This window comes from Pleurodeles waltl, chromosome 7 (assembly GCF_031143425.1).
Source record: "Pleurodeles waltl isolate 20211129_DDA chromosome 7, aPleWal1.hap1.20221129, whole genome shotgun sequence".
Taxonomy (NCBI): Eukaryota; Metazoa; Chordata; class Amphibia; order Caudata; family Salamandridae; genus Pleurodeles; species Pleurodeles waltl.
This window is the reverse complement of record NC_090446.1, coordinates 180,306,815-180,323,724: the sequence shown is the minus strand read 5'-3', so window position 1 is coordinate 180,323,724 and position 16,910 is coordinate 180,306,815. Positions and strand designations below refer to the sequence as shown.

The 16,910-nt window shown below is 48.0% G+C and overlaps 1 protein-coding gene across 2 annotated transcripts in view; it reads left to right on the top strand.

Moving 5' to 3' along the window:
• The window catches only part of ZNF335 (zinc finger protein 335), a 260,110-nt gene that overhangs the window by 204,547 nt on the left and 38,653 nt on the right, over window positions 1-16,910 (top strand). For both annotated transcript variants that reach the window (XM_069243523.1, XM_069243522.1), the window contains one exon: window positions 3,677-3,812. In XM_069243523.1, coding sequence (XP_069099624.1) covers window positions 3,677-3,812 — 136 coding nt within the window. The remainder of the gene's footprint in view (window positions 1-3,676; window positions 3,813-16,910) is intronic.

Genomic DNA, 16,910 nt, shown 5'->3' with positions numbered 1-16,910 from the left:
GAACAATGTCTCTAAGGACTTGGGGACTTGGGCCAAATAGAGCAAGAAAGAAATAGGATAGGATAATAGAAGGAAGTGAAGGATCCAGCGATGATGGAATTACAGTAGCTGAGTTCGGTGAAGAAGGAAAGCTACTAGATGACAGGTGAAGATTCACCATGCTAAAAGGTATTGTGGAAATAAAGGTTAGGCAGTGTTAGTACGAGTTGCAGGTAGAGGATCAGATAGGCTGTGGAACTTGCTTGGTAGTACAATAGTCAATTTCAAAATCAAAAACCAAAGTAAAATTGGTGAATGAAGAACCAGGTAGAGAGTTAGATGAGGCATCATCCATTAAGTTCCACAGAGAGAGGTCTTGAGCAATAAGTGAAGACGCAGATGCTGAAGACGGGGACAGGGAGAATACAAATAAGATCAGGTTTAGTCTTGAAGTTCTTCATTATGAATGGCCCCAGAGTATGGCATGGCGGTGGCCTGTGGTGGTCAAAGAGCTTCTCCCTTTCAACTCCCATGTGGAGTGCCGCAGGGGTCTTCCATCAGTCCTACTCTTTTTAATTTGTATATGGCGCCTTTAGCTGACCTAGTACGCTCTTTCAGCTTCCAGATTGTATCCTATGCAGATGACACTCAGTTGATTATTCCTGTATCACACAACTGGGAAGAATCGAAAAAGAAATTTCAACTATGCATGGCTACAATCAATAAATGGATGGCCAGCAACTGGCTCAAACTTAATGGGGATAAGACTGTGATTATGTGCTTCGGCCGTAATAATATCCCCTGGGATAGTAGTTGGTGGCCAGAAGCCTGTGGGGGATGTCCCTCACCGTGTCTTTCTGCTAAAAACTTAGGCATTATATATGACACCTCCCTTTCAAGCCTCAAATAAATCAAATCATCAAAGTCTGTTTTTGGATTCTCAAAACTCTTAGGAAAATCATGCGTGTTTTAGAGGAAGATTTAAGAACGCCGGTCGTGCTGGCTCTAGTCACTTTTAGGCTAGATTACTGCAATGCCCTTCTGCTAGATGCCAATAAATCGTCCCTTGATAAATTACAGTCTATTCAGAACATCGCAGCACGTTTGATCCTTAATCTCCCACAGTCCTCCTCTGCCAGTAGGAGCCTGAAATTGCTACACTGGCTACCTATTAATAAGAGAATAATTTTTAAAACCCTCTGCCTTACTCACAGAGCCCTGCAATCCGAGGGCTGTGAATAATTGAAGTCCACTCTGTGTCTGTATCAACCTACCAGAAACTACCAAATATGTGATTGCGGTCCCCCGTTGCCATAGGTCAAGATGGGGGGATCGTGCTTTTACAGTGGAAGCCGCTAGACTGTGGAATGGCTTACCACTTGCTCTTCGGCAAATTACTATTCACGCAATTAGGTGTTTTTTTCTGCCTGTTGGGACCCCTCTGCTTCCCTTACTTGTTCAGATTAGCGCTTCGATGCGTCCTGCCGGAAGCGCTCTACAAATAGCTCAATACAATACAGTTTTGCATTTGCGGATCAACAATAATAGTCATTACCGGGCCATTGCAAGGTAGGTACTGGAATAAGGAATAACATGCCGGAATGTGTGTTATGCTCTGATTTCCCCATTCCCCATTTGAAGACAATTTTTTATTTGGACATTTTGCCTGCATTATGAAGGTGAGATATCTAGGTCAAAACTTGTATTCCTGTATCACTTGTAATTCTAACACAGTTGGTAACTCTTGTTAAGGCTGCATTTTGATTACCAGGTCATTCGGGTTGAAGGCCATAGTAAGAGCAAAAAGCATTAGCAGAAATGGTAGAGAAGATGACTGAGGATGCATCGGAGCCAAGAGATGATGTATAGTATAAAAGAGAGCTCAAGAGTTATAAATATTGAGAGTGATAAGTACATTAAAGTAATCTTCCTTGGCTGTTTTTAAAGCCGTGCATTAAGGGGTGTGAGATAAAAAAAGGCTGCAGTGAGCTGGGATTTAAGCTTATGAAATGTATGCTTATCTCCATGCAGTAACAGTCACAGAATAGCAAGTGGGGAGTAAGCCAAGGCTGGGGATACCTACATGTCCCTTTACATAAACAAGCAGGTTAATGAGTATCAAGGGTATAATGTACAGGACCCAACATGCTGCCAGTGTCAGAATACGCAAAATATGTGAGCAGGAAAAGGAAGTTGAGGCAATATTTCAAGGCATTAGCACTTGGAAATGCATCACATAGGTCACCGTGGCACACAAAAGAAGTCCTAGGACACACATGGAATAACAGACTGAGCAAAGAAAACAATGAATGGTGCAAACATATTCCCAGGATGGATAAAGTCTTCCAGATAACGGCCAGAAAGATGGACAGGTTATGAAAGTTAAATCTGCCAAGTAGAATGAGTGGAACTGTAAAGGATAGTTGAAAACAAACAATCAAGGTCACCATGAAGAGATTAAATGGATTCTACCTCCCAGAGATGACTAGAAGAGAAATATGATCATTTTACAAACAATGAGAACATGATGTTTAAAGGAAGTCATAGCTGAGAATGAAGAAGAATAAGGTCTGCAAACAATCTAGTGTGGTTGAAACCGAATACCAAAACCACCAATAGTGCCTGACTCCCGACCAGCTCTTAAAAGGAAAATTTAGAGGATGTAAGAGCTGCAGTAGAATGAAGACTGAAGTAAAATATGCCGTAGATAAGCAGAGTGGTCTTACTGGCCCGCTTAGTCTGAATAGGTTCAAACAGGTGATTGCCCTTGTCTTATTGTCTTGAGATGATAGGGTTAGGATGCTCCTGGGGATGGTGGGAGGGGGGAATAGAGATCAGAGTAAAAAGGAGGCTTCCCCAGAGAGCCTGACTCTGAAGTCCCCGTGCAGCTGCAGTGTCTGCCTACGTTGTCACTACCTGCAGACCATGAGGTTCACCAGCCTTCCTTTAACACAGCATGTTTGTACTATGGTATGCTGCACAGGCCGCTGACACTGTGTTGATCTGTAGGCTTGTGATCATGCATTGTCATTCTGGGGTTTGTACTCTGTGCGCACTAAGCCTGTTGTTATTTCTAGTATTTTGATATGTTTTCTCATCACTTTGGTGATCTTTGTTCTTATATCATGATGTAGTTGCTGATGTAAATCATTTGTCGGTTTGTGCCTTGATAGCTATCAGTGTGATGTATCCTTGTCCACGTGGGTATTTGCAGGATTTTGATGTGTGCTGATTTTAGAACTCATTTCTAGTACTTCGCTATGTTTGCTATTTTCACATGGTTACTCCTGTTGCCTGCTCTGTTTCTTCCCCGGTTGATTTGTTTTTTGTCTCACCTATGCTTTGTATCATGACATTGATAGTGTACTCCATATTTGTATTATTCTTTCATCACTTGTGGTATCTGGTTTTTGGGTCTTCTGTGAGATCTGAGACTCTTATGTGTGCTGTTGGTCTTGCTGATTTCTTTATTCAGTAGTGTAGTCATTTCTGGTACTGAGCTGGCCATGCTGTGCCAAATGGCAACTTTGTGTATTGTTCTGATTTGCAGTACTGCATTAGGTATTCTCTTCCTTATTGTGTTTAACTGATCCCCCAAGGGTGGTCCCATATATTGTTTCTGCAATATTGTGTGTTGCAACTTTTGTGTATGTATACATATATGCTTATATCTATTCCCCTCTTATACTGTTTGCAGTGAGGCAGAGTCCCAAGCAGTGACCTCTCACACAGTGATGGTGAATGACAACGTGATGACTGAATCTCTGAAGGATCATGGAAGTCAGTATGTCATGGTATCAAATATACAAGGAACTCCTGCCAATCACTTTGAGGTAGGCACTTAACCACGTTATATACCCTGTTAGTTGCTCTCAGCCCTGAAAATAATTTTAATACCAGTCCTATATTGCACTGAGCAAGAGCAATGGCAGTGAGTTTGGCCCTTTAAAATGGTTGCCATACGTTTAACAGATTGTTCTGAAAATAAACCCATGAACGTATACTTTTTTCGGGGACTGGCCTGGTATCCCAGAGAACTGAATCCCTGCAGAAAATTAAGTTTGTCCCTCTAAGAAAATTGTGTGCCTCTCTCTCATGGCTTCTTTCAAGAAATTTGGGGTGATGATTCCTCAGCCTACTCAGCCTTGACAGCAGGGTAGAAGCTTAGGGTTCATTCATCCTGTAAGGCCTCTTCTTTCAGAATTCCTCTGTGATGTATACATAGATGCACCTTTCTTAAATGGAATAAATCTTCAAATGGATTAAATTGGCAAACTGTGCCGTTTCTGCCAAAAAATGTCCAAGTCCCAGTCAATATTCCACGATTCCCATGAGATTTTTTAGAGATATTTCCCCATATAATTTGGTTTTAACTTTGGCCTCTCTTTAGTGTCAACAGCAGTACATTCTGCTGTTGCAACCTAGATGCCTTTGTTTGCAACAAGTCTTTCTTCATTAATGATTGGCTCAAGTGTAAGTGCTCTGGTGTTTAACCAATGGATTATCATCTCTTTGAAAACATCCACTTCAATTGCAAACATCCCTTTGACTGCAAAACCTCTGACCAGGCGATTAACAACAATGCCATCATTGATATAAACCAGTTATCTGTAGGGGTATGGGTGACTTCAGAATCCATATACCCAGTGATTCTTTTGCAGTACTCTACATCATTGGGGTTCAGGTTCAGGTTCAGGGACATAGAAATTATTTTACTCTCTTTTTTAAGGTGGGCAAAAAGGGAATGGAATACATTTTGAGGACAGGTATTATATGGCATCGGTAACATCCAGGAGACCCCTTTATTAAGGAAAAAAGAGTCTGTACCCAAGGCAGCAGATTGACCCTGTCTGCAGCTAGATCTACCTTTTCCAGGATGGTCACCTGTGTCCAGTTCATCACCATCCTGCTGTCTGACACACATGGAGTCATCTCTGATTAAACCAAAGCCTAGAGCACCCATTTCACTACGGCCTAAAAAAGTGAAGGTAGTAGTTCCAACTTCTTCACTGAAAGGATTCAAAATGGTAAGAGGCTTCGGTTTGGTGGAAGCTAAGAGTGAACCAATGGTAGGATTGACAGCGATAACATTAATTGGATGGACTGCCCACAAAGCAAGTGTAAGGAGCACAATAGGAAAGTGCCCCTTTTTGACATGGTCACACCCACTTTTTTGCCTGTTTTCTGATGCAAGTTTGAGCAATGTGCACTGGGTTCCTGCTATACTGGTCCTCAGTGCCAGATCTCTTCCCTAAAACTGTACCATTGTTCCCCATTTGGCAATACCTTTAGGACCCCTATAAATCCCTAGGAAATGGTACCCCAGGTACCTAGGGCCTGGAGTACTGCAGAAGGTCCCTAAGGGCTATTGCTTGTGTTGTGCAACCCTGAGGGGCACTTCAGAACACACTTGCAAACTGCCACTGCAGGCTGCGTGACATGGTGTAGAGAAAAGTAAAAACATGACATGGCATGCCTCCTGTGTACCATGCCCATGTTAGACCTGACATGCCTTAGGGTGGTCACCCTTAACTTTTTGCCTGCCTCCCTCCACTTTTTGGACCCTGTTTTGCTGGCTTTTAGACTCTGTGCACTTTACCACTGCTAACCAGTGCTAAAGTGCGTATGCTCTCTCTCCCTTTTTAAACATGGTAACCACCCACTTAAGTAGCCCCCTTAACCTTGTCTCAGGCTTGCCATTGCAAGGCCTGTGTGTGCAGTTTCACTGTCACCTCGACTTGGCATTTAAAAGAACTTGCCAAGCCTAGAACTCCCCTTTTTCTACATATAAGTCACCCTTAATGTGTGCCCTAGGTAACCCCTAGAGCAGGGTGCTGTGTAGGTAAAAGGCAGGACATGTACCTGGGTAGTTATATGTCCTGGTAGTGTAAAACTCCTAAATTCGTTTTTACACTACTGTGAGGCCTGCTCCCTTCATAGGCTAACATTGGGGCTGCCCTCATACACTGTTGAAGTGGCAGCTGCTGATCTGAAAGAAGCAGGAAGGTCATATTTAGTATGGCCAGAATGGTAATACAAAACCCTGCTGACTGGTGAAGTCGGATTTAATATTACTATTCTAGAAATGCCACTTTTAGAAAGTGAGCATTTCTTTGCACTTAAATCATTCTGTGCCTTACAATCCACGTCTGGCTGGGCTTGGTTGACAGCTCCCTGTGCATTCACTCAGACACACCCCAAACACAGGGTACTTAGCCTCACTTGCATACATCTGCATTTTGAATGGGTCTTCCTGGGCTGGGAGGGTGGAGGGCCTGCTCTCACACAAAGGACTGCCACACCCCCTACAGGGACCCTGGCAGACAGGATTGAACTGAAAGGGGACCTGGTGCACTTCTTAGCCACTCTTTGAAGTCTCCCCCACTTCAATGGCACATTTGGGTATAAAACAGGGCCTCTGCCCTACCTCATCAGACACTTGCTGGAGAAGAAACCTGGACCAGAAACTACATCCTGCCAAGAAGAACTGCCTGGCTGCTCAAAGGACTCACCTGTCTGCTTTTCTACAAAGGACTGCTGCCTTGCTGTTGGCCTGCTGCCTTGCTGAACTCTTGTCTGGCTGTGAAAGTGCTCTCCAAGGGCTTGGATAGAGCTTGCCTCCTGTTCCCTGAAGTCTCAGGACCAAAAAGACTTCTTTTTTTCACTTGGACGCTCCGCGCGCCGAAATTTTCGACGCACAGCTTGTTCCGCGGCGAGAAAAATGCTGCACACTGACACTGTTCGACGCGACGCCTTCGGGACGACCGAAACTTTGACGCACGGCCTCGCAAGGACAATGCCGCCCGACTTCTAAGGAGAAATTGACGCGACGCCTGCCATGAGATCGAAAGTTTGATGCACGGCCTCGCAAGGACAACGCTGCCCGACTTCCAAGGAGAAATCGACGCGACGCCTGCTGTGAGATCGAAACTTTGACGCACGGCCTCGCAAGGACAACGCCGCCCGACTTCCAGGGAGAAATCGACGCGACGCCTGCCGTGAGATCGAAACTTCGACGCGCAGCCCCGCAGAACAACACGCAGCCGGAAAACAAGCAAGAAAATCCACGCACAGACCCGGGACATCTGGTAATCCCCGCGGTCCACAGAAAGAGACTGTCCACGCACTGGAAAACGACGCACGACTTCCCCGCGTGAAAAATAACGACGCAAGTCCGTGTGTGCTGGGGAGAAATCGACGCACACACCAGTTTTCCACGTATCTCTTCTCCTGTGGCCCTCTGAGGAGATTTTCCACCAGGTACTTTGTGCTTGAAAGAGACTTTGTTTGCTTTTTAAAGACTTAAGACACTTTATATCACTTTTCAGTGATATCTTTACAAATTCATATTGCAACTTTGATCGTTTTGACCTACAATTGTCCTGATAAATATGTGTGGTGTATTTTTGTGGTGCTATATGGTGGTATTGTATGATTTATTGCACAAATACTTTACACATTGCCTTCTAAGTTAAGCCTGACTGCTCGTGCCAAGCTACCAGAGGGTGGGCACAGGATAATCTTGGATTGTGTGTGACTTACCCTGACTAGAGTGAGAGCTTTTGCTTGGACAGGGGGTAACCTGACTGCCAACCAAAAAACCCATTTCTAACATTGGTGATCAGCGGTGAGGATAGGACTTATATTTGTGCAGTGACATACAGTAGCTAAGTATTTCACTACCTACCCACAGTTGAAGGTCAACTTGGTTTTTATCTCTTTTTGCAAATCCGATTTTTTCCTGACAATTTTCAAAAACTAAATCCTCACTCAACATGTCTCTGACTGGGTCTCAGACAGGGGACTTTGACCTAGTCCAGTTGGATACATATACGGTCAAACAACTAAGAGGATTCTGCAGGGCATTGAGGGTACCCACCCAAGGGGCCTCCAGAAAGGAGGACTTTCAAGTGGCGCTGAGGGCCTGGGCAGAAGCCCATTTAGAGGATGATGAGGAAGAGGAGCCAGAACATGGCCCCTCAGAGGAATTTTCACTATCTGTGGATGGTGTTACCACTGCAATTGTGCCCCCTTCCAGACCAGGGAGCAGTGTCTCTGTGCAAAGCCTGATTGCAGAGGAAAGGAGAGAGGAAAGGGAGTTCCAATTGCAAATGGCGAAACTGAAAATTGAGGCTCAACAGGAGGAAAGAAGGGCAGAGAGAGAAGCCAAGCAAGCTGAGGCTGAAAGAGCAGCCAAACAGATTCAAGATGAAGCTGAAAGGGCAGCCAAACAGGTGGAAGCTGAATGAGCTTTGGCTGAAAAGAAACTATTATTGGCTCATGAACTGAGTCTCAAGGAGCTGGAGATCAAGGCAAGACAGTCTGAATCCAGCAATAATGGTGGCACCATACAGACAGGACCTGCTGGAGAGAAGAAGGTTCGTATACCCAAAAATGTGGTGCCCAGTTTTGTGGTGGGAGATGACATAGATAAATTGTTAGCTGCTTATGAAGTTGCACTAAGGGCTCATGAGGTTCCTGAAGGGCAATGGGGGGTAGCTATGTGGGGTTATGTACCGCCATTGGGGAGGGACACACTTCTCACATTGGATCAACCTGATCAAAACACATACCCACTTCAGAAAGCCACTTTACTTGCCAAGTTTGGGCTGACCCCTGAGGGATACCGTCAGAGGTTTAGGGACAGCACCAAACAAACCACACAAACATGGGTAGATTTCTTTGACTTTTCCAGTAAGGCACTGAATGGATGGGTGCGGGGCAACAAAGTAGATAATTATAAAGGGCTATATTCTGAGAGAGCATATACTCAATGTTACCTATACAGAGTTGCGCCAGCACTTGGTAGATAGTAAGCTGACTGATCCCAGGAAGCTTGCTGAGGAGGCAGACATCTGGGTTAGCACCAGAGTGTCCAAAAAGGTACCTGGGGGGACTCCCACAAAGGTGGTCAGGGTTCCCAACAGAAGAAAGAGGGGGGAGATAAACTTACAGATAAGGAACTCTCAAAAGGCCCCCAAAAGAATTCCCAGGGAGGGGATGGCAACCATTCCTTCTCCAAATTTGGGAAAAAGCCAGGGACATATGATAGGTCAGGGAAATCCAATCCCAAATGTATGGAGTGTTACCAGTATGGTCACTATAAAGGCGACCCCCAGTGCTCCAAAAGGACACCGTCCACTACCGGACAGACACCTGGGTTGACTAGTGTAGCGCTTGGGGGGGAGATGGACCCAGATAGCTTTGGGGAGCAGGTAGAGATTTCCCTAGTGTCCCTGGGAGAAAGAGAAATGGTGCCCAAAGCCCACATGCCCCGAAATACTTCCAAGTACAGGCAGTGGGTCACCATTAATGGGCAGAAGGTGGAGGCTCTGCGTGACACAGGAGCCAGTATGACTACTATCCAGAGTCGGCTGTTGTCAACAGAGCAGATAGTCCCTAATACATTCCACCAGGTAATAGTCACTGACAATCGTGAGAGTCACCTACCGGTGGCTCTGGCTCCCTTTGAGTGGCGGGGGGGTCTCTGGTACTCTGAAAGTAGCTGTGAGTCCTGCCATGCCTGTAGATTGTCTGTTAGGCAATGATCTTGAGGACACTGCTTGGAAAGAAGTAGAGCTCAGATCTCACCTGGAGATGTTAGGGTTACCTGAGTGGGTCTGCATGACCACAAGGTCCATGGCTGCCCGGGAAGGGAGTCAAGGGCATCTGGAGCCTGGAAAAATGGCCCAGACAGCCGCACAAGAGGGGGGCCAGGGGCGCGGGAAACCCGCCTCCAATGTTCCCACGGTGGTAGACGAGGTCCCTGAGGAAGAGGAGGCCCCCGAGCCACCGGGGAGGACATAGCTGCCCTGGGTAACCTACCTAAACTTGCTGACTGGCAAGTAGAGGGGGGGGGCAACCAGGGAAGCATTCTGCAAGGCGCAGAGAGAATGCCCCACCCTTGAGGGTCTGATGAAGCAGGCCACAGACCACGCAGCAGGTGACGCCTCTGGCGCTCACCATATTTACTGGGAGAATGATCTCCTTTACAGTGAGCGTAGAATTCCAGGTCCTGGGGCACACTGTGTGCTGGTGGTCCCCCAGTGTTACCGGAAATTCCTACTAGGCCTGGCTCACGACATTCCCCTGGCAGGACACCTGGGCCAAGACAAGACCTTTGACAGGCTTAACACCCACTTTCATTGGCCCAGAATGAGGAAAGCCTCAGATAACTTCTGCAGAGCTTGCCCCACCTGCCAGGCTAGTGGGAAGGCAGGGAAACGGCTTAAAGCTCCCCTGATCCCACTCCCAGTCGTTGGCACCCCCTTTGAAAGGGTGGGCATCGACATTGTTGGTCCCTTGGACCCCAAAACTGCCCTGGGCAACAGGTTTATCCTGGTTTTGGTGGACCATGCCACCCGCTATCCAGAGGCAATCCCTCGGAGAACAGTGACTGCAAAGGTGGTGACCAGAGCCCTGTTGGGAATATTTACCCGGGTGGGATTCCCTAAGGAGGTCGTGTCTGACAGGGGCACAAACTTCATGTCTGCATACATGAAGACCCTGTGGGATGAGTGTGGGGTGACCTACCGGTTTACCACCCCTTATCATCCTCAAACCAATGGGCTGGTTGAGAGATTCAACCAGACCCTGAAAGGCATTTGGTGGCCTGACTGAGGCCATGAGGCGTAAGTGGGACGTCCTCTTACCCTGCCTGTTGTTTGCTTATAGAGAGGTGCCCCAGAAAGGGGTGGGGTTCAGCCCCTTTGAGCTTCTCTATGGTCACCCTGTCAGGGGACCCCTAAGCATCATTAAGGAGAGCTGGGAGAGAGCTCCCCAGGCCCCTCCCCAGGATGTGGTCAGCTACATGCTGGCCCTCCGCAATCAAACCCAACGCTTCTGGAAGGAGGCCCAGAGTAACCTCGAGGCCAGTCAAGAGGTGATGAAGGAGTGGTACTACCAAAAGGCCACTCTAGTTGAGTTCTCACCTGGAGACAAAGTTTGGGTGATGGAGCCAGTAGAGCCCAGGGCTCTCCAGGACCGCTGGACTGGCCCCTTTGAGATCAAGGAGCGTAAAGGGGAGGCCACTTACCTAGTGGACCTCAAGCCCCCTAGGCATCCCCTAAGGGTCCTCCATCACAACCAGCTCAAACCTCACTTTGAGAGGTCTGAGGTCAGTATGCTCCTAGTCACCGATGAGGGCATGGAAGAGGAGAGTGAACCTCTCCCCGACCTCCTCGCTGTCAAAGAAGGGGATGGGTCAGTAGGTGGTGTCATTCTCTCTGACTCCCTGACTCCAACACAGAGAGGGGACTGCTATGAGCTGTTAGAGCAGTTCTCCCCCCTGTTCTCCCTTACACCTGGACTAACCCACCTCTGTGTGCATGACATTGACACAGGTGACAGTGCTCCTGTAAAGAACAAAATTTACAGGTTGTCAGATAAGGTGAAGGCCAGCATCAAGGAGGAGGTCTCCAAGATGTTGACTTTGGGGGTTATTGAGAAATCCAGTAGTCCCTGGGCCAGCCCTGTGGTATTGGTCCCCAAGGCTACTGCCCCAGGTGTGAAACCAGAACTCTGGTTCTGTGTGGACTACCGGGGTCTCAATTCAGTCACCCGGACTGATGCTCACCCCATCCCCTGAGCTGATGAGCTCGTTGACAGGCTAGGCGCTGCCAAGTTCCTGAGTATGTTCGATCTTACTTCCGGGTACTGGCAGATTGGCCTGACTGTGGGGGCTAAAGAAAGGTCTGCGTTTTCCACCCCTGATGGCCATTACCAATTCCGGGTGATGCCATTTGGGCTGAAAAATGCCCCCGCTACCTTCCAACGGTTGGTTAACGGGGTCCTAGCTGGTAAAGATGCCTTCTGTGCAGCTTACCTAGACGACATAGCTGTCTACAGTTCCAGCTGGGAGGAACACCTGCTCCACCTCAAGGAGGTGCTTCAGGTCCTGCAACAGGCAGGCCTGACTATCAAGGCTAGTAAGTGCCAGATTGGGCAGGGTTCCGTGGTGTACTTGGGACACCTCGTAGGTGGTGGAAGGGTGCAGCCGCTCCAGGCCAAGATTGAAACTATCAAGGCCTGGCAACCGCCTAGAACACAGACTGAGGTGAGAGCCTTTTTGGGCCTCACTGGATATTACCGCAGGTTTGTCAAGGGCTATGGTACCATTGTGTCCCCCTTGACAGAACTCACTTCCAAGAAACAACCTAGGTTGGTGAATTGGACAGAGGCTTGTCAGAAAGCCTTCGATTCTCTGAAGGAGGCCATGTGCACGGCCCCCGTACTCAAGGCCCCTGACTACTCCCAGGAATTTATTGTTCAGACAGAAGCTTCAGAGCATGGCATAGGGGCTGTTCTAGCACAGCTGAATGAGGAGGGCGCAGACCAACCAGTAGTCTTCATTAGCAGGAGACTATTACCACAGGAACAAAGGTGGAGTGCTATTGAGAGAGAAGCATTTGCTGTGGTCTGGGCACTGAAGAAGCTAAGACCCTACCTGTTTGGGACTCACTTCCGGGTTCAGACAGACCAGAGGCCCCTCAGATGGCTCATGCAGATGAGGGGTGAGAATCCAAAACTCTTGAGGTGGTCCATTTCCCTACAGGGGATGGACTTTACGGTGGAGCATCGGCCAGGGGTTGACCACACCAATGCTGATGGTCTCTCCAGATACTTCCACCTTAGCGATGAGTGCTCCCAGGAGGTCGGGTAGCTCTCCCCACTTTCAGCTGGGGGGGACACATGTTAGACCTGACATGCCTTAGGGTGGTCACCCTTAACTTTTTGCCTGCCTCCCTCCACTTTTTGGACCCTGTTTTGCTGGCTTTTAGACTCTGTGCACTTTACCACTGCTAACCAGTGCTAAAGTGCGTATGCTCTCTCCCTTTTTAAACATGGTAACTTTGGATCATACCTGATTGGACTATTTAATCTACTTATAAGTCCCTAGTAATGTGCACTACATGTGCCTAGGGCCTGTAGATTAAATGCTACTAGTGGACCTGCAGCACTGGTTGTGCCACCCACTTAAGTAGCCCCCTTAACCTTGTCTCAGGCTTGCCATTGCAAGGCCTGTGTGTGCAGTTTCACTGCCACCTCGACTTGGCATTTAAAAGTACTTGCCAAGCCTAGAACTCCCCTTTTTCTACATATAAGTCACCCTTAATGTGTGCCCTAGGTAACCCCTAGAGCAGGGTGCTGTGTAGGTAAAAGGCAGGACATGTACCTGGGTAGTTATATGTCCTGGTAGTGTAAAACTCCTAAATTCGTTTTTACACTACTGTGAGGCCTGCTCCCTTCATAGGCTAACATTGGGGCTGCCCTCATACACTGTTGAAGTGGCAGCTGCTGATCTGAAAGGAGCAGGAAGGTCATATTTAGTATGGCCAGAATGGTAATACAAAACCCTGCTGACTGGTGAAGTCGGATTTAATATTACTATTCAAGAAATGCCACTTTTAGAAAGTGAGCATTTCTTTGCACTTAAATCTTTCTGTGCCTTACAATCCACGTCTGGCTGGGCTTGGTTGACAGCTCCTTGTGCATTCACTCCGACACACCCCAAACACAGGGTACTCCGCCTCACTTGCATACATCTGCATTTTGAATGGGTCTTCCTAGGCAGGGAGGGTGGAGGGCCTGCTCTCACACAAAGGACTGCCACACCCCCTACTGGGACCCTGGCAGACAGGATTGAACTGAAAGGGGACCTGGTGCACTTCTTAGCCACTCTTTGAAGTCTCCCCCACTTCAATGGCACATTTGGGTATAAAACAGGGCCTCTGCCCTACCTCATCAGACACTTGCTGGAGAAGAAACCTGAACCAGAAACTACATCCTGCCAAGAAGAACTGCCTGGCTGCTCAAAGGACTCACCTGTCTGCTTTTCTACAAAGGACTGCTGCCTTGCTGTTGGCCTGCTGCCTTGCTGAACTCTTGTCTGGCTGTGAAAGTGCTCTCCAAGGGCTTGGATAGAGCTTGCCTCCTGTTCCCTGAAGTCTCAGGACCAAAAAGACTTCTCTTTTTTACTTGGACGCTCCGTGCCCCGAAATTTTCGACGCACAGCTTGTTCCGCGGCGAGAAAAAACGCCGCACACCGACGCTGTTCGACGCGACGCCTTCGGGACGACCGAAACTTTGACGCACGGCCTCGCAAGGACAACGCCGTCCGACTTCCAAGGAGAAATCGACGCGACGCCTGCCATGAGATCGAAACTTTGACGCACGGGCTCGCAAGGACAACGCCGCCTGACTTTCAAGGAGAAATCGACGCGACGCCTGCCGTGAGATCGAAACTTTGACGCACGGCCTCACAAGGACAACGCCGCCCGACTTCCAGGGAGAAATCGACGCGACGCCTGCCGTGAGATCGAAACTTCGACGCGCAGCCCCGCAGAACAACGCGCAGCCGGAAAACAAGCAGGAAAATCCACGCACAGACCCGGGACATCTGGTAATCCCCGCGATCCACAGAAAGAGACTGTCCGCGCGCTGGAAAACGACGCACGACTTCCCCGCGTGAAAAATAACGACGCAAGTCAGTGTGTGCTGGGGAGAAATTGACGCACACACCAGTTTTCCACGTATCTCTTCTCCTGTGGCCCTCTGAGGAGATTTTCCACCAGAAACCAGGTACTTGGTGCTTGAAAGAGACTTTGTTTGCTTTTTAAAGACTTATGACACTTTATATCTCTTATCAGTGACATCTTTACAAATTCATATTGCAACTTTGATCGTTTTGGCCTACAATTATCCTGATAAATATGTGTGGTGTATTTTTGTGGTGCTATATGGTGGTATTGTATGATTTATTGCACAAATACTTTACACATTGCCTTCTAAGTTAAGCCTGACTGCTCGTGCCAAGCTACCAGAGGGTGGGCACAGGATAATCTTGGATTGTGTGTGACTTACCCTGACTAGAGTGAGGGCTTTTGCTTGGACAGGGGGTAACCTGACTGCCAACCAAAAACCCCATTTCTAACACATGCCCACAGACATTGCATACAGTACAGGTAAGTCACCCCTACAGCAAGCCTTACAACCCTCAGGCAGGGTGCACTATACTACACATGTGGACATAACCGCATGAGCAGTTATGCCCCTATGATGGTCTAAGTCAATTCTTAGATAATGCAGGTGAACAGGGAAGCCATTTTACGTACATGTACTGGACACTGGTAATTACAAGTTCCCTAGCTACATGATGGCTTCACTGAAGCCAGACGTTTGGCATCAGACATCTCAAATTACCAAGCCCACACTGATTCCAGAGATGGTATTATTAATACTTGCACTCAAAGGGCACCTTAGAGGTGCCCCCTAAAAGCTGACAGCTACTATTATGCTGGCTGACCTGCCCTGACCAGCCTGCCACCACCTTCGTGTTTCTGACCCCCTGGAGGAGAGAGTCTATGCTCTCTCAGGTCAGAAACAATCCCGCTATGGGCGGAGGTGACTCCACCACCTCCAAGCAGGATAGCTAGCTATCAGCATGTCAAGGCAGGAGACTTCAAAGGCCTATGCTGCCTTTGTTATGCAACACCAGCTTCCCCAGACAGTGGAGATGCCCCCAACCCCTACCTCACCCCAGTCCATTTGGCACCAGGTCTGTCTGGATAATTTGCTATTCAGTAGGCGTGTTCCCTATCTGGGCAACCGGATGTGAACACAAAACTTTGAATTCCATCATCTTGGTTTTTGGTGGAATTAGACTCACTGGATCAGGATTAAGCCCACTTCCCAAAGGAAGTGGTCCATAGGGTGAGTAGTCACCCTACAGGCAGGCGGCCCATTGACTACTACCTGTCACTCCCTTAAATGCCCCTAAATTGAGTATATAGATGGCACTCCTGATTCCAGCAACTCTGATTCCACTGATCCAGAAGAAGTGGACAAATAAGAGCCAGAAGAAGGTGAAAACAGGATACTTGCTGTGGACATTTGACACCAACCCTGACAATCACAACAAAGTGATTCGTCATGCTGCTGAGCATCTACCAAAACCCCACTAGACTGACAGCCCTTTGCAAATTGCCAGCAATCTTCTTTGGAGTAGAGGAGCTACTCCCCTGAAGCCCACAGACACCGAAGCAGCCAAGTCCAGTCCAATATCTTGCAGCTCCCCAGTCAGCCTGACATCACAGCAGCCCAGGAAGAGGTATCTCTGCCCCAGGAGGTGATACATGTTGACCCACCAAGTTGGAAGGCACCAAGATCAACCGGAGCTACGCTGCACCAATATTTGGGGTACCAAACCCCCTGCACCCAGCCAAGTCCATGTGAGTCCAGTCGGGACTCCCACTACACCAAGACCAAGCAGCTATCAAGGGACATCAGCACCAAAGAGACCCATTCCCAGAATGGCCCAGCTGCCCTGCTTTTTGCGACCTCAACAGGCAAGACCGACAAACATGCGGGTCTTTGATGCACCCAGCCCAGCTGAACCATCTACTCTGCACCCGAGCGCCCCAGCCTGGGTACTGGAGAACTGGCTGTTCTTTCTTGCTCCCAGGACCCTTGTGACTTGAGCCCCCCATTGGGTGCTCCCGGACTTGTCCCCAAGTGCCCCTCTGCAGCATGTTTAGAGGTGCCACCCCCATCTTTCAACCAACGTAGTGTGCAAACCTACCAACCCAAACAGCATCTCTGCAACCAGACACCACAGGACAGGTAACAAGTAACCACTGTTGGTACTTCATACCTTGGCTTCCTACGACGCTAAGTCCCGAAGGAGAACCCAAGAAACCAGCCCTAAATAACTGTATGCAACATATGCCTTTTTACCTGTGGGAAAGCATTGCTGCGTAAAGACACCATTAAGTGAATATTTTACTTACTTGTACAATCAGTATTTTAAACAAGTACATACCTGATAACAAAGTTCATGGTATCAAATTTTACATAAACGGTTATTTTTCTAAATTGCTCTCTGATTTATTCTCGAGTGTGTGTCATGTATTTCCTCTGCGAGCATAAATGCT